The sequence below is a fragment of the Schistocerca nitens genome, chromosome 1, assembly GCF_023898315.1.
Source record: "Schistocerca nitens isolate TAMUIC-IGC-003100 chromosome 1, iqSchNite1.1, whole genome shotgun sequence".
In the NCBI taxonomy this organism is placed as follows: Eukaryota; Metazoa; Arthropoda; class Insecta; order Orthoptera; family Acrididae; genus Schistocerca; species Schistocerca nitens.
The window spans coordinates 956,454,222-956,471,952 of NC_064614.1; the positions used below are offsets into that span (position 1 = coordinate 956,454,222).

General features: G+C 42.3%; 1 protein-coding gene across 1 annotated transcript in view; it reads left to right on the plus strand.

Annotated features, from left to right (window-relative positions):
• LOC126214436 (ATPase inhibitor mai-1, mitochondrial-like) overlaps positions 1-17,731 on the plus strand; it is a 57,526-nt gene that overhangs the window by 21,325 nt on the left and 18,470 nt on the right. Inside the window, exon 2 of the mRNA XM_049941467.1 lies at positions 373-520. Within this exon, the coding sequence (XP_049797424.1) occupies positions 373-520 (148 nt within the window). The remainder of the gene's footprint in view (positions 1-372; positions 521-17,731) is intronic.

Here is a 17,731-nt window from a genome sequence, read left to right on the forward strand (position 1 = left end):
TATGTGGTCTTTCCAAGTGAAGTTGTTCGTAATTTTAACACCCAGGTACTTAGTTGAATTGACAGCCTTGAGAATTGTACTATTTATCGAGTAATCGAATTCCAACGGATTTCTTTTGGAACTCATGTGGATCACCTCACACTTTTCGTTATTTAGCGTCAACTGCCACCTGCCACACCATACAGCAATCTTTTCTAAATCGCTTTGCAACTGATACTGGTCTTCGGATGACCTTACTACATAATTTTTAGTGTTATCATTATTTGCATGATTAACGGGTATCAGTGTGGGTTGTCAGCGAGTGTAAACGTGACTAGTTATAAGGAAAGCGAGGAGTATGAGGTGCGAAGAATGACGGGAGCGGTGGGGCAGCCGGCAGCAGCGGCGCCTCGCGTCCGAGGCGAGTGAGGAGGACGACGAAGGGAGCAATCGCGGCAGGAGCGCCGGCTCCATCCGGGATGCGGGCGGCCGCATCGGCGAGGTTGGCGCCGCCCGCGAGAACGTCTACTTCCGCAAGATGGTCAGTATCCGCACACGCCTACGTTACGAGACGGACGGTAACCTGCATCACATTTTCTTATTTAAGATTTTATATCACAGTTATAAGCTCACCGGAATAAATATTAGTCACTCCCTGGAAACGGCACACTGGCCGAATTGGAATGCTGTAGATGGTGTAGGCCTCGTACCAGGTGGTCACATTACCCTGCACTGCGGACGGAAGTCCTGGCAGTGAAGTCGTTCGTACCGGGCGGTTATAAGTGCAGCAACTTACGGAGGTCCAGAGTGCGCTGCAATTATCACGTGGCAGCAAAACTTGGTAGGTACGCTAACGCGTTAATGCGGAACAGGTTTAAGCTGAAAAAAAAGCTACTTCCAGTTTTGGCCTCCAGTTGCAAATCTGGCGATATACAGCATCTCGTTGACGTCTCTGACACTCATACTGAACCAATTGTGTAAGCGGAGATTAATAATAAAATCAACATTATCCCTTTCCCGCTTGTTTGATCTTTTCTGCTCATGTCTCGTAACTGTCAATTACGTGTGGAATCATTTCAACACGTCTTTCTTGCATTCACCGGCCTCGGTGGCCGAGCGGTTCTAGTCGCTTCAGTCCGGAACCACGCGACTGCTACGGTCGCAGGTTCGAATCCTGCCTCGGGCATGGATGTGTGTGATGCCCTTAGGTTTGTTAGGTTTAAGTTGTTCTAAGTTCTAATGGAGTGCCGGCCGAAGTGGCCGTGCGGTTAAAGGCGCTGCAGTCTGGAACCGCAAGACCGCTACGGTCGCAGGTTCGAATCCTGCCTCGGGCATGGATGTTTGTGATGTCCTTAGGTTAGTTAGGTTTAACTAGTTCTAAGTTCTAGGGGACTAATGACCTCAGCAGTTGAGTCCCATAGTGCTCAGAGCCATTTGAACCATTTTTTTCTAATGGAGTGATGACCTCAGATGTTAAGTCCCATAGTGCTCAGAGCCATTTGAAACAGTTTTTCTTGCACTCACAACGCCAAATTTGCAAAAAAAAAAAAAAAAAAAAAAGGCTCAAATGGCTCTGAGCACTATGGGACATAACTTCTCAGGTCATCAGTCCCCTAGAACTTAGAACTACTTAAACCTAATTAACCTAAGGACATCATACACATTCATGCCCGAAGCAGGAATCGAACCTGCGACTGCAGCGGTCGCGCGGTTCCAGACTGAAACGCCTAGAACCGCTCGGCCACTCCGGCCGGCGCCAAATTTGCACCTGGTGGCCAAAACTGGAACTATTTTTCTTTCGGCATAATTCGGTTCAACATTAAGACGTTCGAATATTTACCAAATTTCGATGCCTGACTATAATTACAGCCCACACTGGACCTCTGTGATAGCTGCACTTCAATTATAAACATCCAATATGTGCCATTCTGTTTTACAGAATCAGCACAATAAGATGGGTGAATGTGGAGTCGCAAAATAATGGCTAAAAGGAGTTATCATGTTTGGACATACCCACAACCACACCATGAATGAAGTTGCCCATTTATTTGTATTTCAACGCTGTCTATCCTATCTACAAATAATAGTGCACCACTCGTTGCATTTAACATGGCGCCAGAACAGTGGTTGTAAAAAGGTCCTAACTGATACGGACTGCATAGGTCACACCTCGAAAAACAAAATCCAGACACAAAGGAATTAAAGACATTAGCTGCTAGTGGGCATTGATTTAAATCATTGGAGGAAGTTGACAGTTTGTGCGGGACTGCGGTTCAAACCCGGGTCTTCTGCTACCTAGGTAGATATGCTGACCACTGTGCCATCTGGACAAAGTGGTCATCGCAGCTCCACGGACTATCCTAACACGCCTCCCGTCAGACCCAAATACTCAACTTATCCACACACCACTGATGTAGTATCCCTTGCACATCATGCGCATTACTCGTGGCTTTTTGCCGATTCCTTTAGTCATCTGCACTGAAGAAATCATTGGCCGTCGTTGCCTTAGTTACGTACGTGGTGTCTGTTCTTTTGGACATGTCTGAAAGGACTTACATCAGTTTTGGTCCTGCAGCCACTATGAATCAAGACATAAAGAGATTAAAGCATTAGTTGCAAGTGGGCTTTGATTAATATCAATGGGGAAGGTTGGAAATTTGTGCTGGACTGAGATTTGAACCCAGGCCTCTTGCTGACTAGGTAAATATGCTAACCAATACACCATCTGGACAGGGAGGTTATCACAACTGCAAGTGCTACTACCCCAGGCAAATTAGTAAGAAAATCAGCAAATGGGGGAAAAATGTACAAGGTTTTGAAACTTCGGGAAAATACTCATATGGAATGTAGTAATAAGAAACCGAATAGTTCCCCTTCGTATGGTAGGCGCGTCCCCACTTTATCTCCCCCGAAAGTCATTTTTCGAACACAGCTCTTATTAGTTAATATATTCCTCGCAAAATTGTACACGAAAAAGATCTTGTGCATCTTTTCATTTATACGAGTAGTACTCGTATTTGAGGTATAAGAATTGGAATAGGATTTTGTTAACGTAATAGTTTGCAGTCTTTATTACTTAGCAAAGTATTTAAATGAAAAACATAATTAGGTGTATGGAAATATTGAGTAGCCTCTATATTCTACTTGATGGTATTTCTTTTGCGATCAGTATTGTTGAAAACAGGAGTAACAATGAAAACGTCAAGCTCCCCTTCTCATTCCCTCAGCGCTCCCCTAACTCTATTGTCGCTGCCGTTTCTTCCTATCCGGAGTCCAGTTCAGCTGAGTTAACGTTGTGAACTGTCAAAGTAGCACCAGAGGGTTCTGTTTTTGTGATAGTAGTCATCACTTTGTGGTGTTATTAAGTGCTTCTTAGTCTCATTTTTTTGCCCGGACAGAGAAAACAATGATGCTGGATGCTACTACCTGTTTTACCTGTGATAAATCTGTTTCGTAAGGAGAGAGATCAATAGGGCTTGGAAACTCTGATATGCGTCAACAAGGAACAGAAGGATGGGGCTCATAATCTTTTACAGAACGCTGGACTGGTTTAAGTATGTCTATGTGAAATAACGTAATAAAAGGAAACTAACTAATCAGAATGTTGCACAAGTAGATGATAAAAGTTTGAGATCCACTCCCTCTTATCCATTCAATTTCATATGTGCAAAAGATTTGACATAACGGTGGAAACAAAAACACCATGCCACAAACCCCGTGGAATGTTTGGAAGTTCGCTCTTTAATTTAACTGTGAAGCATACGCTGCTTGAGAAAGCAGAGAAAGCTTAATTAGTGTCGAGCTCCTTTGTTCGAAAACGAGGCCGCCCTCAAAATATCAATTTTGATGCCGCTCTTCAAGAATTATGCAAATTTATAGATAGTTCAGAGGAATGTCTATTTTCATTGCTCGATTTTCTGCAGAAAATTAATGAATGTCTCCCAGGAAAAGAGACAATGACTATAAAAACTCTAATAACAAACTGACTACACTTCGGAGACGGGGTCTTGTTCGCCACAATGCCAAAAAATCCCCCAGTGTATGTTTATAAGGAGTAGCTGTATTCATTAGGATCGGCATTAGTAGCTTCTCAGGAAGTATAGACTGCTGCAAAGCTTTGTCTGTTGGTGAAGGAGCTTTCGAACAATACTTACTCTCTCGCCAAAATTTGGTTCTCTGAAGCTTAAGCGATCCATCATGGTTCGGACAATGTGCATGTCACCTGTTAGGCTTGAAAAAAATATAACTGAAGTAGATACAACGCATTTATTTCAGTGAATACTGTGCACGTTTCATTGACCTGGTGATTTAAAGGACTGCTTCATGTACAAATTATCGAGTGTACCAATATCTCGGTTTTACAGTAGTGGATTGATGAGGAAGACAAAAAAGTCGTCGCTGTAGCATCTTTTCAATCAAATACCTTAAATGAATATTGACAATAATGAATCGAAGTTCTTTGTTATAGAGGGAGTGTTTCTTATCCACCACGTCGTGTGGCGTGAGAATGGAACTTTCATTTATAAAACCTTAATAGCCTATATTCAGACACATTATAAAGATGACGTTTCTGTTGTATTTGACGAATATTCAGAAAGTTCTCTGAACCTCACGAGAAATTTTCTTTAATGAAGAGACGTTATGTGTTGAATCACGTTCCGCCTTTCTCAGTAACCTCAGCAATAAGGAAATGTTTATTTCGCTACTTGGTATTGAAACCAGGATTGCGAATGACGATGCACATGAAATTGTTGCAAAAGCTGTTAATGCCTCAAGATTTTACGAGCAAGTGATTATAGTGGGTCAAAATGTAGATCTTGTGCTACTTATCGCTCTTGCTCCAGACGACACAGACATAATCCTGACGAAGGAAGGTACGGTAGCAATATGAATACAAGAATTCAATACTGTTTCTTCATGCAGTAAGTGGTTGCGACAACACTTCAGCCTTGTTTGTGAAAGGAAACCTGCAAGCTTTCCAAATATTCAACCAGTATCCCCAACTTCATAATATTCCACGGATATTCAACGATCCTGCTTCCTCTCCTGATATTACTGCAAAAGTAGGAGAGGAATTTATATTCTCTCTACACAAAAACATTAGAGAGTCCTGATGACGACAACTGAAATCCCATTCGATTTAAACGCTTTAATGTACTTGTGGGTCAGGATAACAATGCTCTCATACTTTCTTGTTTGCCTCGCACTACTGATGCAGGACGCCTCCACTCTTACCGAGTTTACGTAGAAGTCCAGCTATGGCTGGGGAACAACTTGGATCCCAGAAACTGGGGCTGGAGGGGATCAAACTCATCCCTCAGCCCGATTCACATGAAACGCCTGTTCCAGAGAAAATGATGCTACTGATTTCATGCGGCTGCACTCACGGCTGCGGAAGAAAGCGTGGATGTGTGAAGGCTGATCTACATTGCACAACAATGTGCAAAAACTGCCGTGGCCAAAGCTGCACTTATATGCCTCGCAGTGATCTGACAGACGATATGACTCATAATTTTATGTAAAAAAATATTTACAAGAATATATTTGTTTGACAGATATTGTAATATTTTCAATGTCTACAAAAAAAATGGCTCTGAGCACTATGGGACTTAACATCTCAGGTCATCAGTCCCCAAGACTTAGAACTACTTAAACCTAACTAACCTAAGGACATCACACACATCCATGCCCGAGGCAGGATTCGAACCTGCGACCGTAGCGTACGCGCGGTTCCACACTGAAGCGCCTAGAACCGCTCGGCCACACCATCCGGCCATTGTCTACATGCTGTACATATATTGTAAATATATTACAACAAAAGTAATTGTCTATTAGTTTTACAGTAATTCTTAATTTTCATGAAATTTGATTTTCATTCCAATAATTTAAGGTGCATAAATCTAAAGTAAAAGACTAAAAAGCAAAATTGTCCCATATAAATAAGTCTTTTTTAAAAGAAATTTCACTTTTTTTACCTTCAAACTAATTACCTTGCTTAAACATGCATTTGACCTTGTCTGAGTAGAATTATACCAGAAATATTTTCTGTCAGCAGATAACTTCGTTTAATGAAAAGTTTTTCGTAAAGTTTGAAAAAAAGGAAAATTAATTACATTAAGGGATGGGGGAGGGAGAAGCTCTCCCGATAGAGAGGGGAACTTTTCTCTTTTTTACTCCTACATCGCCTAAGAGTGAGAATTTCCCAAAAATTTAAAAACTTTATAAATTTTTCCCCCATTTTTCCTAATTTGCCTGGACTTTACCTTAGCATGTCTCCCATCGGACCAAAATTCTCAATTTGTCCACACACTACTGGTGTAGAGCCCTTTCGCCATTATCTTCATTATTGGTGGCACTTCGCCGATTCCCGTAAGAGTTCGAACTTGGTGTGCAGCTGCAATGAAGGGATCATTGGCCGTCCTCGTCTTAATTATACATGTGGTGTCTGTTCTTTTGGACATGTCTGACCTGCATGCTAGGTTCGGCGTCTCTGTGCGAGCCGGGGGAACGATTGGGACGAGGAAGTGTATCTCCGTTTACCTGAAGGGGAGATTCATATCGCACCAAGGATTTCCGGCCAGAAGTCAACATATGTGGCCGGCCCGTGCATTAGGAGGAGACGACGTCAACAGTGGCGTGCCTCGTTGGTACAGGAATTTGTGCCATTGGATAAGAGGTTCTTTCAAGCAAAAGGAACGAGGACAATGATTGCGTTTCGGCTGGGTCAAATAATGTTTTCAGAGGACATTGTTGGGCTAGATAATGTTTCTCGAGGACGCCCTCCAGTTGCAGAGAACACAAAAGCAGCTTCCATCAGAAGTATACAGTCTTGGTGCACTAGGTGGAAAACGATTTTATGCAGATAACATATTTCTATATACAGGAAATGTATTCGCACTTGCGAATATGGACAAACATCGGATGTGTAATGTAATGAGAACGAAAATTTGTGTTGAACTGGGACTCGAATCCGGATTTCCCGCTTATCGCGATCAGTCGCCTTATCATTAGGCTATACGAGTAAGACTCACGCCGAGACCCAAACTTCCATAAATCGTCGACGACTTGCCTAGAGCCTGTACTCGTACATACATTAGTACACTACTGGCCATTAAAATTGCTACACCAAGAAGAAATGCAGATGATAAACGGGTATTCATTGGACAAATATACTAGAACTGACACCAGATTACATTTTGAAACGTCCCCTTAGAAAAATTAATTAAGACTGTGCTTAAACTGACACACAATATTTTTTAGCGCAACGCAATCTGACTTTCAATAATCCCTACAAAAGAATGGCCCTGACTAACATTAAACTATACCTTTCACAAATCACTTACCTCACAAAAATCTTCGTTATTCAAGCTACTGCAATACAGCGAGCGCCACTACTGCCAGCTAAATAAAAGATTCAAACTACTGAAGGCACTAACTACTGATGGGCATAGTTAGCAAATGAAAGATTTTAATAGAGAACAAACAATGTATTTACCTTAATAGTCATAATATATACAGCAGTTCATGACATCAAGTCTTACAAATTTCAAAACTCCGCCATTTCTCTCCCCACATCCACCACTGCTGGCGGCTCACCTGCAACTGCGCAACGCTACGCACTGTTAACATCCAGCTGCCGCTGCCCAACACTACAAAGGCAGACAACAATGCAAACTAGCCACAGACCGCACACAGCACAGCCAGTGATTTTCATACAGAGCGCTATGTAACGTTGCCAATAAGAAAACATAAACAGCCTACTTACAATTTTCACGCAATTTGGGTGCATAGATCCTGAGAATAACCACCTCTGGCCGTAATAACAGCCTTGATACGCCTGGAAATTGAGTCAAACAGAGCTTGGATGGCATGTACAGGTACAGCTGCTCATGCAGCTTAAACACGATACCACCGTTCATCAAGAGTAGTGACTGGCGTATTGTGACGAGCCAGTTGCTCGGCCACCATTGACCAGACGTTTTCAATTGGTCAGAGATCTGCAGAATGTGCTGGCCAGGGCAGCAGTCGAACATTTTCTGTATTCAGAAAGGCCCGTATAGGAGCTGCAACATGCGGTCGTGCATTATCCTGCTGAAATGTAGGGTTTCGCAGGGATCGAATGAACACATCCGCAATGTAGCGTCCTCTGTTCAAAGTGCCGTCAATGCGAACAAGAGGTGACCCAGACGTGTAACCAATGATACCCCATAACATCACGCCTGGTGATAACGCCAGTATGGCGATGACGAATACACACTTCCAATGTGCGTTCACCGCGATGTCGCCGAACACGGATGCGACCATCATGATGCTGTAAACAGAACCTGGATTCTTCTGAAAAAATGACGTTTTGCCATTCGTGCACCCAGGTTCGTCGTTGAGTACACCATCGCAGGCACTCCTGTCTGTGATGCAGCGTCAAGGCTAACCGCAATCATGGTCTCCGAGCTAATAGTCCATGCTGCTGCAAACGTCGTCCAATTGTTCGTGCAGTTGGTTGTTGTCCTGCAAACGTCCCCATCTGTTGACTCAGGGATCGAGACGTGGCTGCACGATCCGTTACAGCCATGCGGATAAGGTGCCTGTCATCTCGACTGCTAGGGATACGAGGCCGTTGGGATCCAGCACGGCGTTCCGTATTACCCTCTTGAACCCACCGATTCAATATTCTGCTAACAGTCATTGTATCTCGACCAACGCGAGCAGCAATGTCGCGATACGATAAACCGCAATCGCGATAGACTACAATCCGACCTTTATCAAAGTCGGAAACGTGATACTAGGCATTTCTTCTCCTTACCCGAGGCATCAAAACAACGTTTCACCAGGCAATGCCGGTCAACTGCTGTTTGTGTATGAGAAATCGGTTGGAAACTTTCTTCATATCAACACGTTGTAGGTGTCGCCACCGGCGCCAACCTTGTGTGAATGCTCTGAAAAGCTAATCATTTGCATATCACAACATCTTCTTTCTGTCGGTTAAATTTCGCGTCTGTAGCACGTCATCTTCGTGGTGTAGCAATTTTAATGGCCAGTAGTGTATATCGCCATACAAGGGAGACATTTTAATTGAAAGTCGCTTGCCCGGTGTCGGTGGATAAATGCACACAACAAAAAAGTTGTCTGGGATAGATTGAAAAGGGCTGTTTATGGACGACGTGACGCACCAACCACACTTAGGGATCTACGCCAAATCGCCTTTGAGGAACGGGATAATCTGGACCAACGGTGCCTCGATGAACTTGTGGAAAGTATGCCACGACGAATACAGGCATTCATCAGTGCAAGAGGACGTGCTACTCGGTATTAGAGGTACCAGTGTGTACAGCGATCCGGACCACCACCTCTGAAGGTCTCGCTGTATGGTGGTACAACATGCAATGTGTGGTTTTCATGAGCAATAAAAAGGGCGGAAATGATGTTTATGTTGATCTCTATTCCAATTTTCTGTACAGTTTCTGGAACTCTCGGAAACGAGGTGATGCAAAACTTTTTTCGAAATGTGTAGAGGTATACAGGCAGGCGAGACTCGAAATAGTGTGCACACACTTTTAAGAAATTTCTTCTGTTCCCTAAACTGAAAATGTACTTAATCATCAGTTTGGACTTCCTCAGTGACCACAATAGACTACTAGACTTGGGGTGCGGCGAAGTCATTTGGCAAAAAAAAAAAAAAAAAAAAAAAAAATTATGGTAAGCTTCGTTTTGAGGTACGAGCCATTCGTGTACATATACTGGCGAGCTGTTTGAAACTGTGTATGAACAGAGGAGACTGGAAAAAGAAGGAATACAGACTGGGCAGGCTAAGATGAAGAGGATTCAGTATACGAAGAAGAATCGATAAAAAGGGAAACTGATTACACTATCAACGAATGGCTAGAATCGATTAGGGACATGAGCAGAGAAGGTTGAGAAGAGTTGAGGGAAATACTAGCCAATAATCAAGAGGAATTTCTACCAAAGACTGGGACAATCAACAGTTTTCAGTACACTTTCGACGTGAAGGACCGCAACAAGTTCTTTGTACCTCCCTACGCATTCCCACTTGCAAACAGAACGAAATTGAGCCAAGAAATAGGACATACGTTGCAAGATGGTGTCATCGAACATTCAGTATCAATTTATAACAGCCCTCTGCGAGTCGCTGAGAAGAAGGAGGGTCTATTAGATTCAAGGCAGATTGGTACTATCATCACGTGGGAGACAGATAGACAAGTGAAATTAGAAGAACTATAAAGATTTCACCGGGTGAAAGCCTTCTCATAGATCATGTGAGATTAAGTTTTTGTCAGATAGCACTGCACCCTTCTTATTGCTGATACGCTGTGTTTATAGTTTTCGGTTTATGCTATCAGTTTTAACGACTACGTTTCGGTCTAAATATATCTTAGGCTCGATTTATTCGCAGGCTAAACGAATTTCTTGACGAACCAGTGAAGCAAGACATTACATGTTATATCGACGACTTTTTGAATACCATAGAAACAGGGAGTGAACACAACAGAGCCCTAAAGGTGTTGTTCACTTCCGGAAGGAACCGTTGAGTAACCGTCTGTTTAGAGAAATCCAGTTTAGCACACAGAGGCAAAGTTTTTATGACATATTGTGTCAGCGGAAGGAGTAACACCGAACCCGGAAAAGGTAGAGCTATCGTATGGTTTCCGACGCCTTACACCGGAAAGGATTCAAGAAGATATCTCAAGGTCATAATTTAAAAAAAAAATTGTCGGAATGGAGACGCTAGCAGCTCCAAGGCTCTGTGGATTAACGGGGTAGAAGACAGTGTGTGTGGGATGCAAATGCAGAGAGCGAATTTTAGGCATTGTAAAATGCACTGGTACTCTCACTTCCCAAATTATCTGCTGATTTCTGCATGGCGACTGACAACTCGAAGACAGGGATTGCAGTCATTATATTCCAGGAGCTGAGGAAGATGGAGAGACCATGAGGAAGACAATAGCATTTGGTAGTCATGTGCTTTCAGAACGCATAATTTATTGAGAGACTGAACTCGAGGCTTTAGCTATTGTTTGGGGTTTTAAGAAGTTCTGCGACTTCCTCTTCGGACACAAAACGAGAGTGTATGGCAACCACCGAGCGCTAGCGTTTCTGCTGCCAACCAAGTTAACCCACAATAGACTGATATCATGGGTTCTTTATCTGCAAGAATTCGACTTCACAATCACATACGTGCCTGGCAACATAATAGCCAGTGCACTGTCTCGTTCACCAGTGGGTCTGAAGCTGAAGAAAGAGATAGCCAAGGATATTCAATGTCTTCAGCTCATTGTCTTCAATTTGAAGGCTGTCACTTCAGTTTATCTGAGAAATGTGGCCTTCGAGAATTACATTATCATGTCATTAAAGGAGATTATAAAGATCAGGACAAGGGTCCAGCACTTAAATGGCTAAAGGAGAAGTCATAATCAAACTATTTTATTTCGTTGGAAAAGGGGACCTGTTCCACCTTAGGGTGTTCTTGGCTCACTGTGGGCCCTTTGCATTCCGGAAGAACCAATAAACAAAGTGATATTGTAAACCTACCTCAGCTACGAGCATTTTCGGATGAAGAAATGTTTTCAGAAATGGAAAACCTTTTGCAATTTCAGTAACATGAAGCAGAGGATAAATAAATTCCTTTCAGTTTGCAAGGCATGCCAAAAGGCGAAACCAAGTACTCAGACGAAGCAGAGACTAGCTATCTAACTGTGCCCAATAAACTGCGCCACGTAGCAGAAGCAGACTTCATGGGACCACTGTCCGCAATACAGCATGGCTTTTGGTGCATATTAGTTGTCGTGGAGCTCACGTCCAAATTTGTGACTCTCACTCCATTACATAGAGTTACTTACTTACTGTATCGAATGCACTCTGCAAGAACTTTTTAGTGCAAGTAGAACGAGTTGATAGAATTATCTCAGAAAATGGAGCACATGAAATGAATTTTATCCATAGTGGATGCTGTCGAACTCCGTGACTGTTCCTTTATGGGGTTGTAGAAAAATATCCGCTACCAGTCACAATAAAAGGTTGTTTATTCGTCACACGACCGGTTTCGGGCTTGCGCCCATCTTCAGGTGTTTATACATTCGTTTACATGTTTGTACTGTTGGAGATCAAAAAAGATGAAGCATCATTGATCTCCAACAGTACAAACATGTAAACGAATGTATAAACACCTGAAGATGGGCGCAAGCCCGAAACCGGTCGTGTGACGAATAAACAACCTTTTATTGTGACTGGTAGCGGATATTTTTCTACAACCCCAAATGGAGCACAGTTTAAATCAGAATGATACACAGACATCCTATGAAGACACAGGATGCAGAGTTCTAACGTCACAGCATATCACCCGATTTCGAACCTTAGGTGGAACAGAAGGTCCTTGTCAGCTCATTTCGACTGCGAAATAATACAGAAGCGATTGTGTCAGAAGTTTTTCTTGTATACAGAAGCCCACTAAGGATTAGACGTGTTGCACATGCAAAAATGTACAAGTTATAAATCACAAAGTCAAAGCAATCAGTTGGTGTGCACTACATCTGCCACATAAAGCCTTTCACAGACAGACAAAAATGATAAAAATACAAGAATCAGCAAGACAGGAAAGGCAAGGAAAGATGCCATAAAAGGATTACTGTCATACTGTGTATGGCCGTACAGATAACCAAGTCAATGCATGTTGTACAAACATGACAGGAGCACGTACAGAAGAACACCATTCAACGAGAAAGAGAGAGAACTGATATAAATCTTTATCGTACCCCGATGTGCTAGTACTTAAAAAAGATTGTGATATGGTCTATTCGAAAGAAATTTGTAAGTGGTGAGGTGCACAGTCAATTCACTGAGTTCATGCGGACAGACGGTATATGTTTTACAGAGGAGGGGTGTGTAGCTGGAAGAGATACGTTACATATCAAGTGTTTGCCTCATGTCGGGTGGCTGTTGCGAGGAATGAGATATCGGTACCTGTCGTCAATTGTCGTTTTGTATTTTTTAGTTGTTATAGCTGTCTAGTCATCAGTTGATTGTTTGGGGTTATGCGCTCTTTTATTTTGTCGGCGCCGACCAGTGTTATGGACGATGATTTTAAGTGTATTGATGTCTTCGCCAGTGATGCGAATGTGTTGAGTTCTATGAATTTGTTGTCGTTTGACGTCAGAGAACGTCCATAACAGTTATGTGTTCTTTGTAAAAAAAATTTGTGGTTATTATAGCAGCATGAGTGTTACGTGTTTGGCTGCAACAAGATTGATTGTTGTGTGAAGGATGACATGGGCGAGTGATGACTGTGGGAATAAGAGTTGCCGCGCGGGATTAGCCGAGCGGTCTCAGGCGCTGCAGTCATGGACTGTGCGACTGATCCCGGCGGAGGTTCGAGTCCTCCCTCGGGCATGGGTGTGTGTGTTTGTCCTTAGGATAATTTAGGTTAAGTAGTGTGTAAGCTTAGGGACTGATGACCTTATCAGTTAAGTCCCATAAGATTTCACACACACATTTGAACATTTTTTTGAATAAAGAGTTTTGCTGCAGAATTCTGAGATGCTCACCAGTCTTCAACAATCCAGTATCCAATAACAGTATGTAATGAGATACGGGACATAATGGTTACTGAATGCTTTTTGTTTGTGTGTGCAGGAGAGATAAAACACGATGAATAAGGGAAGGTCGAAGGTACTGAGATCGCTGAAGGTATTATAACAATGAAGGAATTGTAAGGGATATCAAACCTACATAGGTGTGTAATTAATGTGAAACTGAAAATAACATCATGAGAATCTCAGCTCGGCGTTGCACACAGTAATTTAATGAGAGATAAAAATTAGATATATAAACAATTGCTGTAGGATCTAGTTAGTGTTGTGAGATTTTGTCCTGAGGAGTACAGAGCAGATAATAAAACAACGAAATAAATGATTGGAATGGAAGGTAATCAAAAACGAAATATGTTAGGGTGGTGTCATCCGACAGTAGGGACCACAATCTATATCCAGAATATTGGTAATTTATTCAAAATGGTTCAAATGGCTCTAAGCACTATGAGACTTAACATCTGAGGTCATCAGTCCCCTAGACTTAGAACTACTTAAACCTAACTAACCTAAGGACATCACACACATCCATGCCCGAGGCAGGATTCGAACCTGCGACTGTAGCAGCAGCGCGGTTCCGGACTGAAGCGCCTAGAACTGCTCGGCCACATCGACCGGCTGGTAGTTTATTAATCATGATGTATTATAGTTAACTAGGTTTACTATGCATGCAAATTAACTCATCATATTATACTTCAGTTATGACATGATGGAAATGGGAACATACTAACACATTCAATACTTGGGCTGTTAACCCATTCTTCTCTCATGATAGCATCATAAGACGAAAGACATAGGTCATCTGCTATAACTAGCCAGTCACAATAAATTAGAATAAATATATAAAACAATGATTAAACTGTATAGTACACCAGCCATAATTAAATGTCATCAGATTTGTTTGCATTTACATTCACACTTGAGGACACTTGACATTTATAGTCATTATATTTTTGTGTACCATTAGTGTCACTCCATATTTATGAGAGTATGTATTTTAGATTGTAGAAAGTCGTGTACTGAGTCTGGTCTTTAAGTACAGCGCAGAACCACACAAGTACGAGGAGTAGTGTCACAAGAGCAACCTGTGTGTGCTGCCAGCCTGACATAACGGGAGCACCGAGGGCCAGGGGCACTGTCATAGCGGGTGAATGCTAGCCACTGAGAAGATATTTTCACAGCCAGCTTGACTGTCACCCCCAATATAGACTGTTCCAAAGAAGACACAGAGGAAGTCCACCTGCTGTCCACTGCATTGATTACATCTGGCAGATGCGACACGCATGCTATGAGTGACGACCAGATAGCTGCACCAAACTAATCTGTGTGCCAGCCATCTGTTCATTGTGCCTCAGTGAACCTCCACTACACTGATGCGACAGAAGTGAATCCCAGTGCCTGTGTGACGTTCCAGACGAGAGTAAAACTCAAAGATGAGGTTCATTTCATGTAAATCTTTATATTGATGTCAGTTTCTTGTTGAGTATTTATTATCACACATTTTTGTTATGTTATGCTATTTGATCTAGCACATATTGTCAGTGCATTTTATGATTAAGAATTAGCAATCACACAGAATGTTTATTTCTGTGTCTGTCATTGCCACACTAATCTAAAACTCACACCACGTTTCCACAGATGTAATAATTTAGTATATTCTGCATTTCATTCAACATTCAGTTAGCTTCTTAAGTGATCTGAAAGCATGGCTTTATGATGAACCAGTTTTCCATTGTGTCGATCACATCTTAGAATGATGATATTTATAACACATAATCAGTATTCTCATGTTCTGCTTGATAGTCTGAAAGTACTCTTAAATATTATAAACACTGTTAGGTATAGCGTGTGAGTGGATCTTGAGTCGCAATTATATTCAGCGTGTAATAAGATGAGTGGCCAAGCAGCCATACTAAAATCAGGCACAATAAAAGATTCAAAGTGTATAACATCATATTGACCCTCACCTGAGAGGAAAGTTTGTTCTTTATATTGTTCAGCTGGTATTCTAGTCCTCATTTGCCATTCTATATTCCATAGTTTCTAAGAATCTGTATTCAGCATCGAGTCCTGTAATAAAGTAAGCTTAGGTTGGTTCCTTGGGGGTGTTTGAAATTGTGTGTGTGTGTGTGTGTGTGTGTGCTTGGCACAATATTGATGATTAGTTGGTTTGGTGGAAGAGACCATTAGGGAAGGAAGTCGGCCGTGCCCTTTCAAAGGAACCATCCCGGCATTTACCTGAAGCGATTTAGGGAAATCACGGAAAACCTAAATCAGGATGGCCGGACGCGGGTTTGAACCGTCGTCCTCCTGAATGTTAGTCTAGTGACAATATTGATGGTCAATAATAAGGCTTGTCATTTGAGCATTTATCTAGTTTCAGATAGTAAGTGGATTGCAAAATTTTTATTGTTGCTATCCCTCAGCATAACTTAAGAGGGTCACTTACTGTACAAAATTTTCATAGACAGAAGGATGTTATGAAATGTGGCAAGCAATTTGGCATTCCTTTTCCATTCAGTTCGAGGTTGATTGGGTAATTAACGGGAGATAATGGTGCAGATGCCATGAACAATGTATTTGTTTAAAGTGTAGTGAATGACAATGACTGGACATGTTGTAATCTTTCTGTATTCATTTCCATTCATTTAACATGGTGCTGGGATGACTCGTTTTCTGCATGATTTTTGTGTGTGGGGAAAATCACAGCCTCTTGGGTTTGAGACACGTTACAAAGAAACTGCTTCGAAAAAGCCGATCCTTTGCCATCAGGGGAATGTGGAGCCGCGTCTGTCTGCAGCGAAGTCAAGACACCAGGAACGAGCCAGTAGTTTCCTGGCTATTATTTATTTACAACCTAGACCACGCCCAGTGGTGGAATTGTGTTGGTAAATCAGTCAGTGACACCATGGAGATGGAGCTGTGGAGGCCGTTTTTTTAGAAGTGAGAAGGCGTTTTGTTGTGTTATTTGCATTGTACCATGACGCATTGCCTTGGGGGGATTTTGTATGCTGGAAGGATCCATGCTATTGGGGCGTAATGTATACATTTCTCGCTATTGGTGGGCACGCAGCGTTGATGGGAAGTGATAGCAGGGCATGGAATTAGTGAAAATTATTGGAGTAAGTGATTACATGCACAGGAGACATGCACAGGAGAACAGACTGGAAGAGACATGGAGCTGTGCACATCTTGTGCATATTAGCTGTGTACATTGGAGATGGAGACCAATGCGCATCCTGGGAGATGAGCAGGATCCGGAGTTGCGACAGCCGCGCGGGGTTAGCCGAGCGGTCTCAGGCGCTGCAGTCATGGACTGTGCGGCTGGTCCCGGCGGAGGTTCGAGTCCTCCCTCGGGCATGGGTGTGTGAGTTCGTCCTTAGGATAATTTAGGTTAAGTAGTGTGTAAGCTTAGGAACTGATGACTTTAGCAGTTAAGTCCCATTAGATTTCACACATATTTGAACATTTTTTTGAGTTGCGGCAGCAGCAACGCGCCCTCTGCTGCTCTACGGCAGAGTCATACGTACAGCGGTTGGATTAACCATGGTCGTCGGTGATTAATAATGGTGAGCATAAGTAGCAGCATCAGTATGATAGGGCATCTCTTGGTCCGAACTTACAGACTTCTGTACAATCGCTTGTCTCAGATCCACCCTTACAGTACTGAGTGTTCGAGTTTCTTGATTAACCAGCAGGTTTACAGTCACCGTTTTCGTTTGGGATGAAGGAACTTTGAAATACATTTTCAGATAGAAACGTCCATTACGAGAGCTTACCCTTATCGTTCAGTCAAGTAACTTCGGAACCGATAGAAATCCACTAATTAGAATGTACATGTGGTACAGTTTTAAGCCATTTCACGATATTTCATAATCTGTTTGTTATGAATATGTTTATTGAATAAACGAATGTGTTAATTGAAAAATTGTTTCTGTTAGTCAGCTTCCTTTCATATTCAGATGGTCTGGGGCCTTAAAAATCGAGTTACCGATTTGTGCATATTAAAATGTATAGCTTAGACCTTAAAGACGTGAACAGCTCACAATTAGTTTTCTGGCTGTGGGTAATTTCTCGCACGCAAGTAGTTTCACAGTGTATGCTTACCGTACTGATTTGCTTACGACAAATAGTCGCCCAGCAGAACGACACGGTAT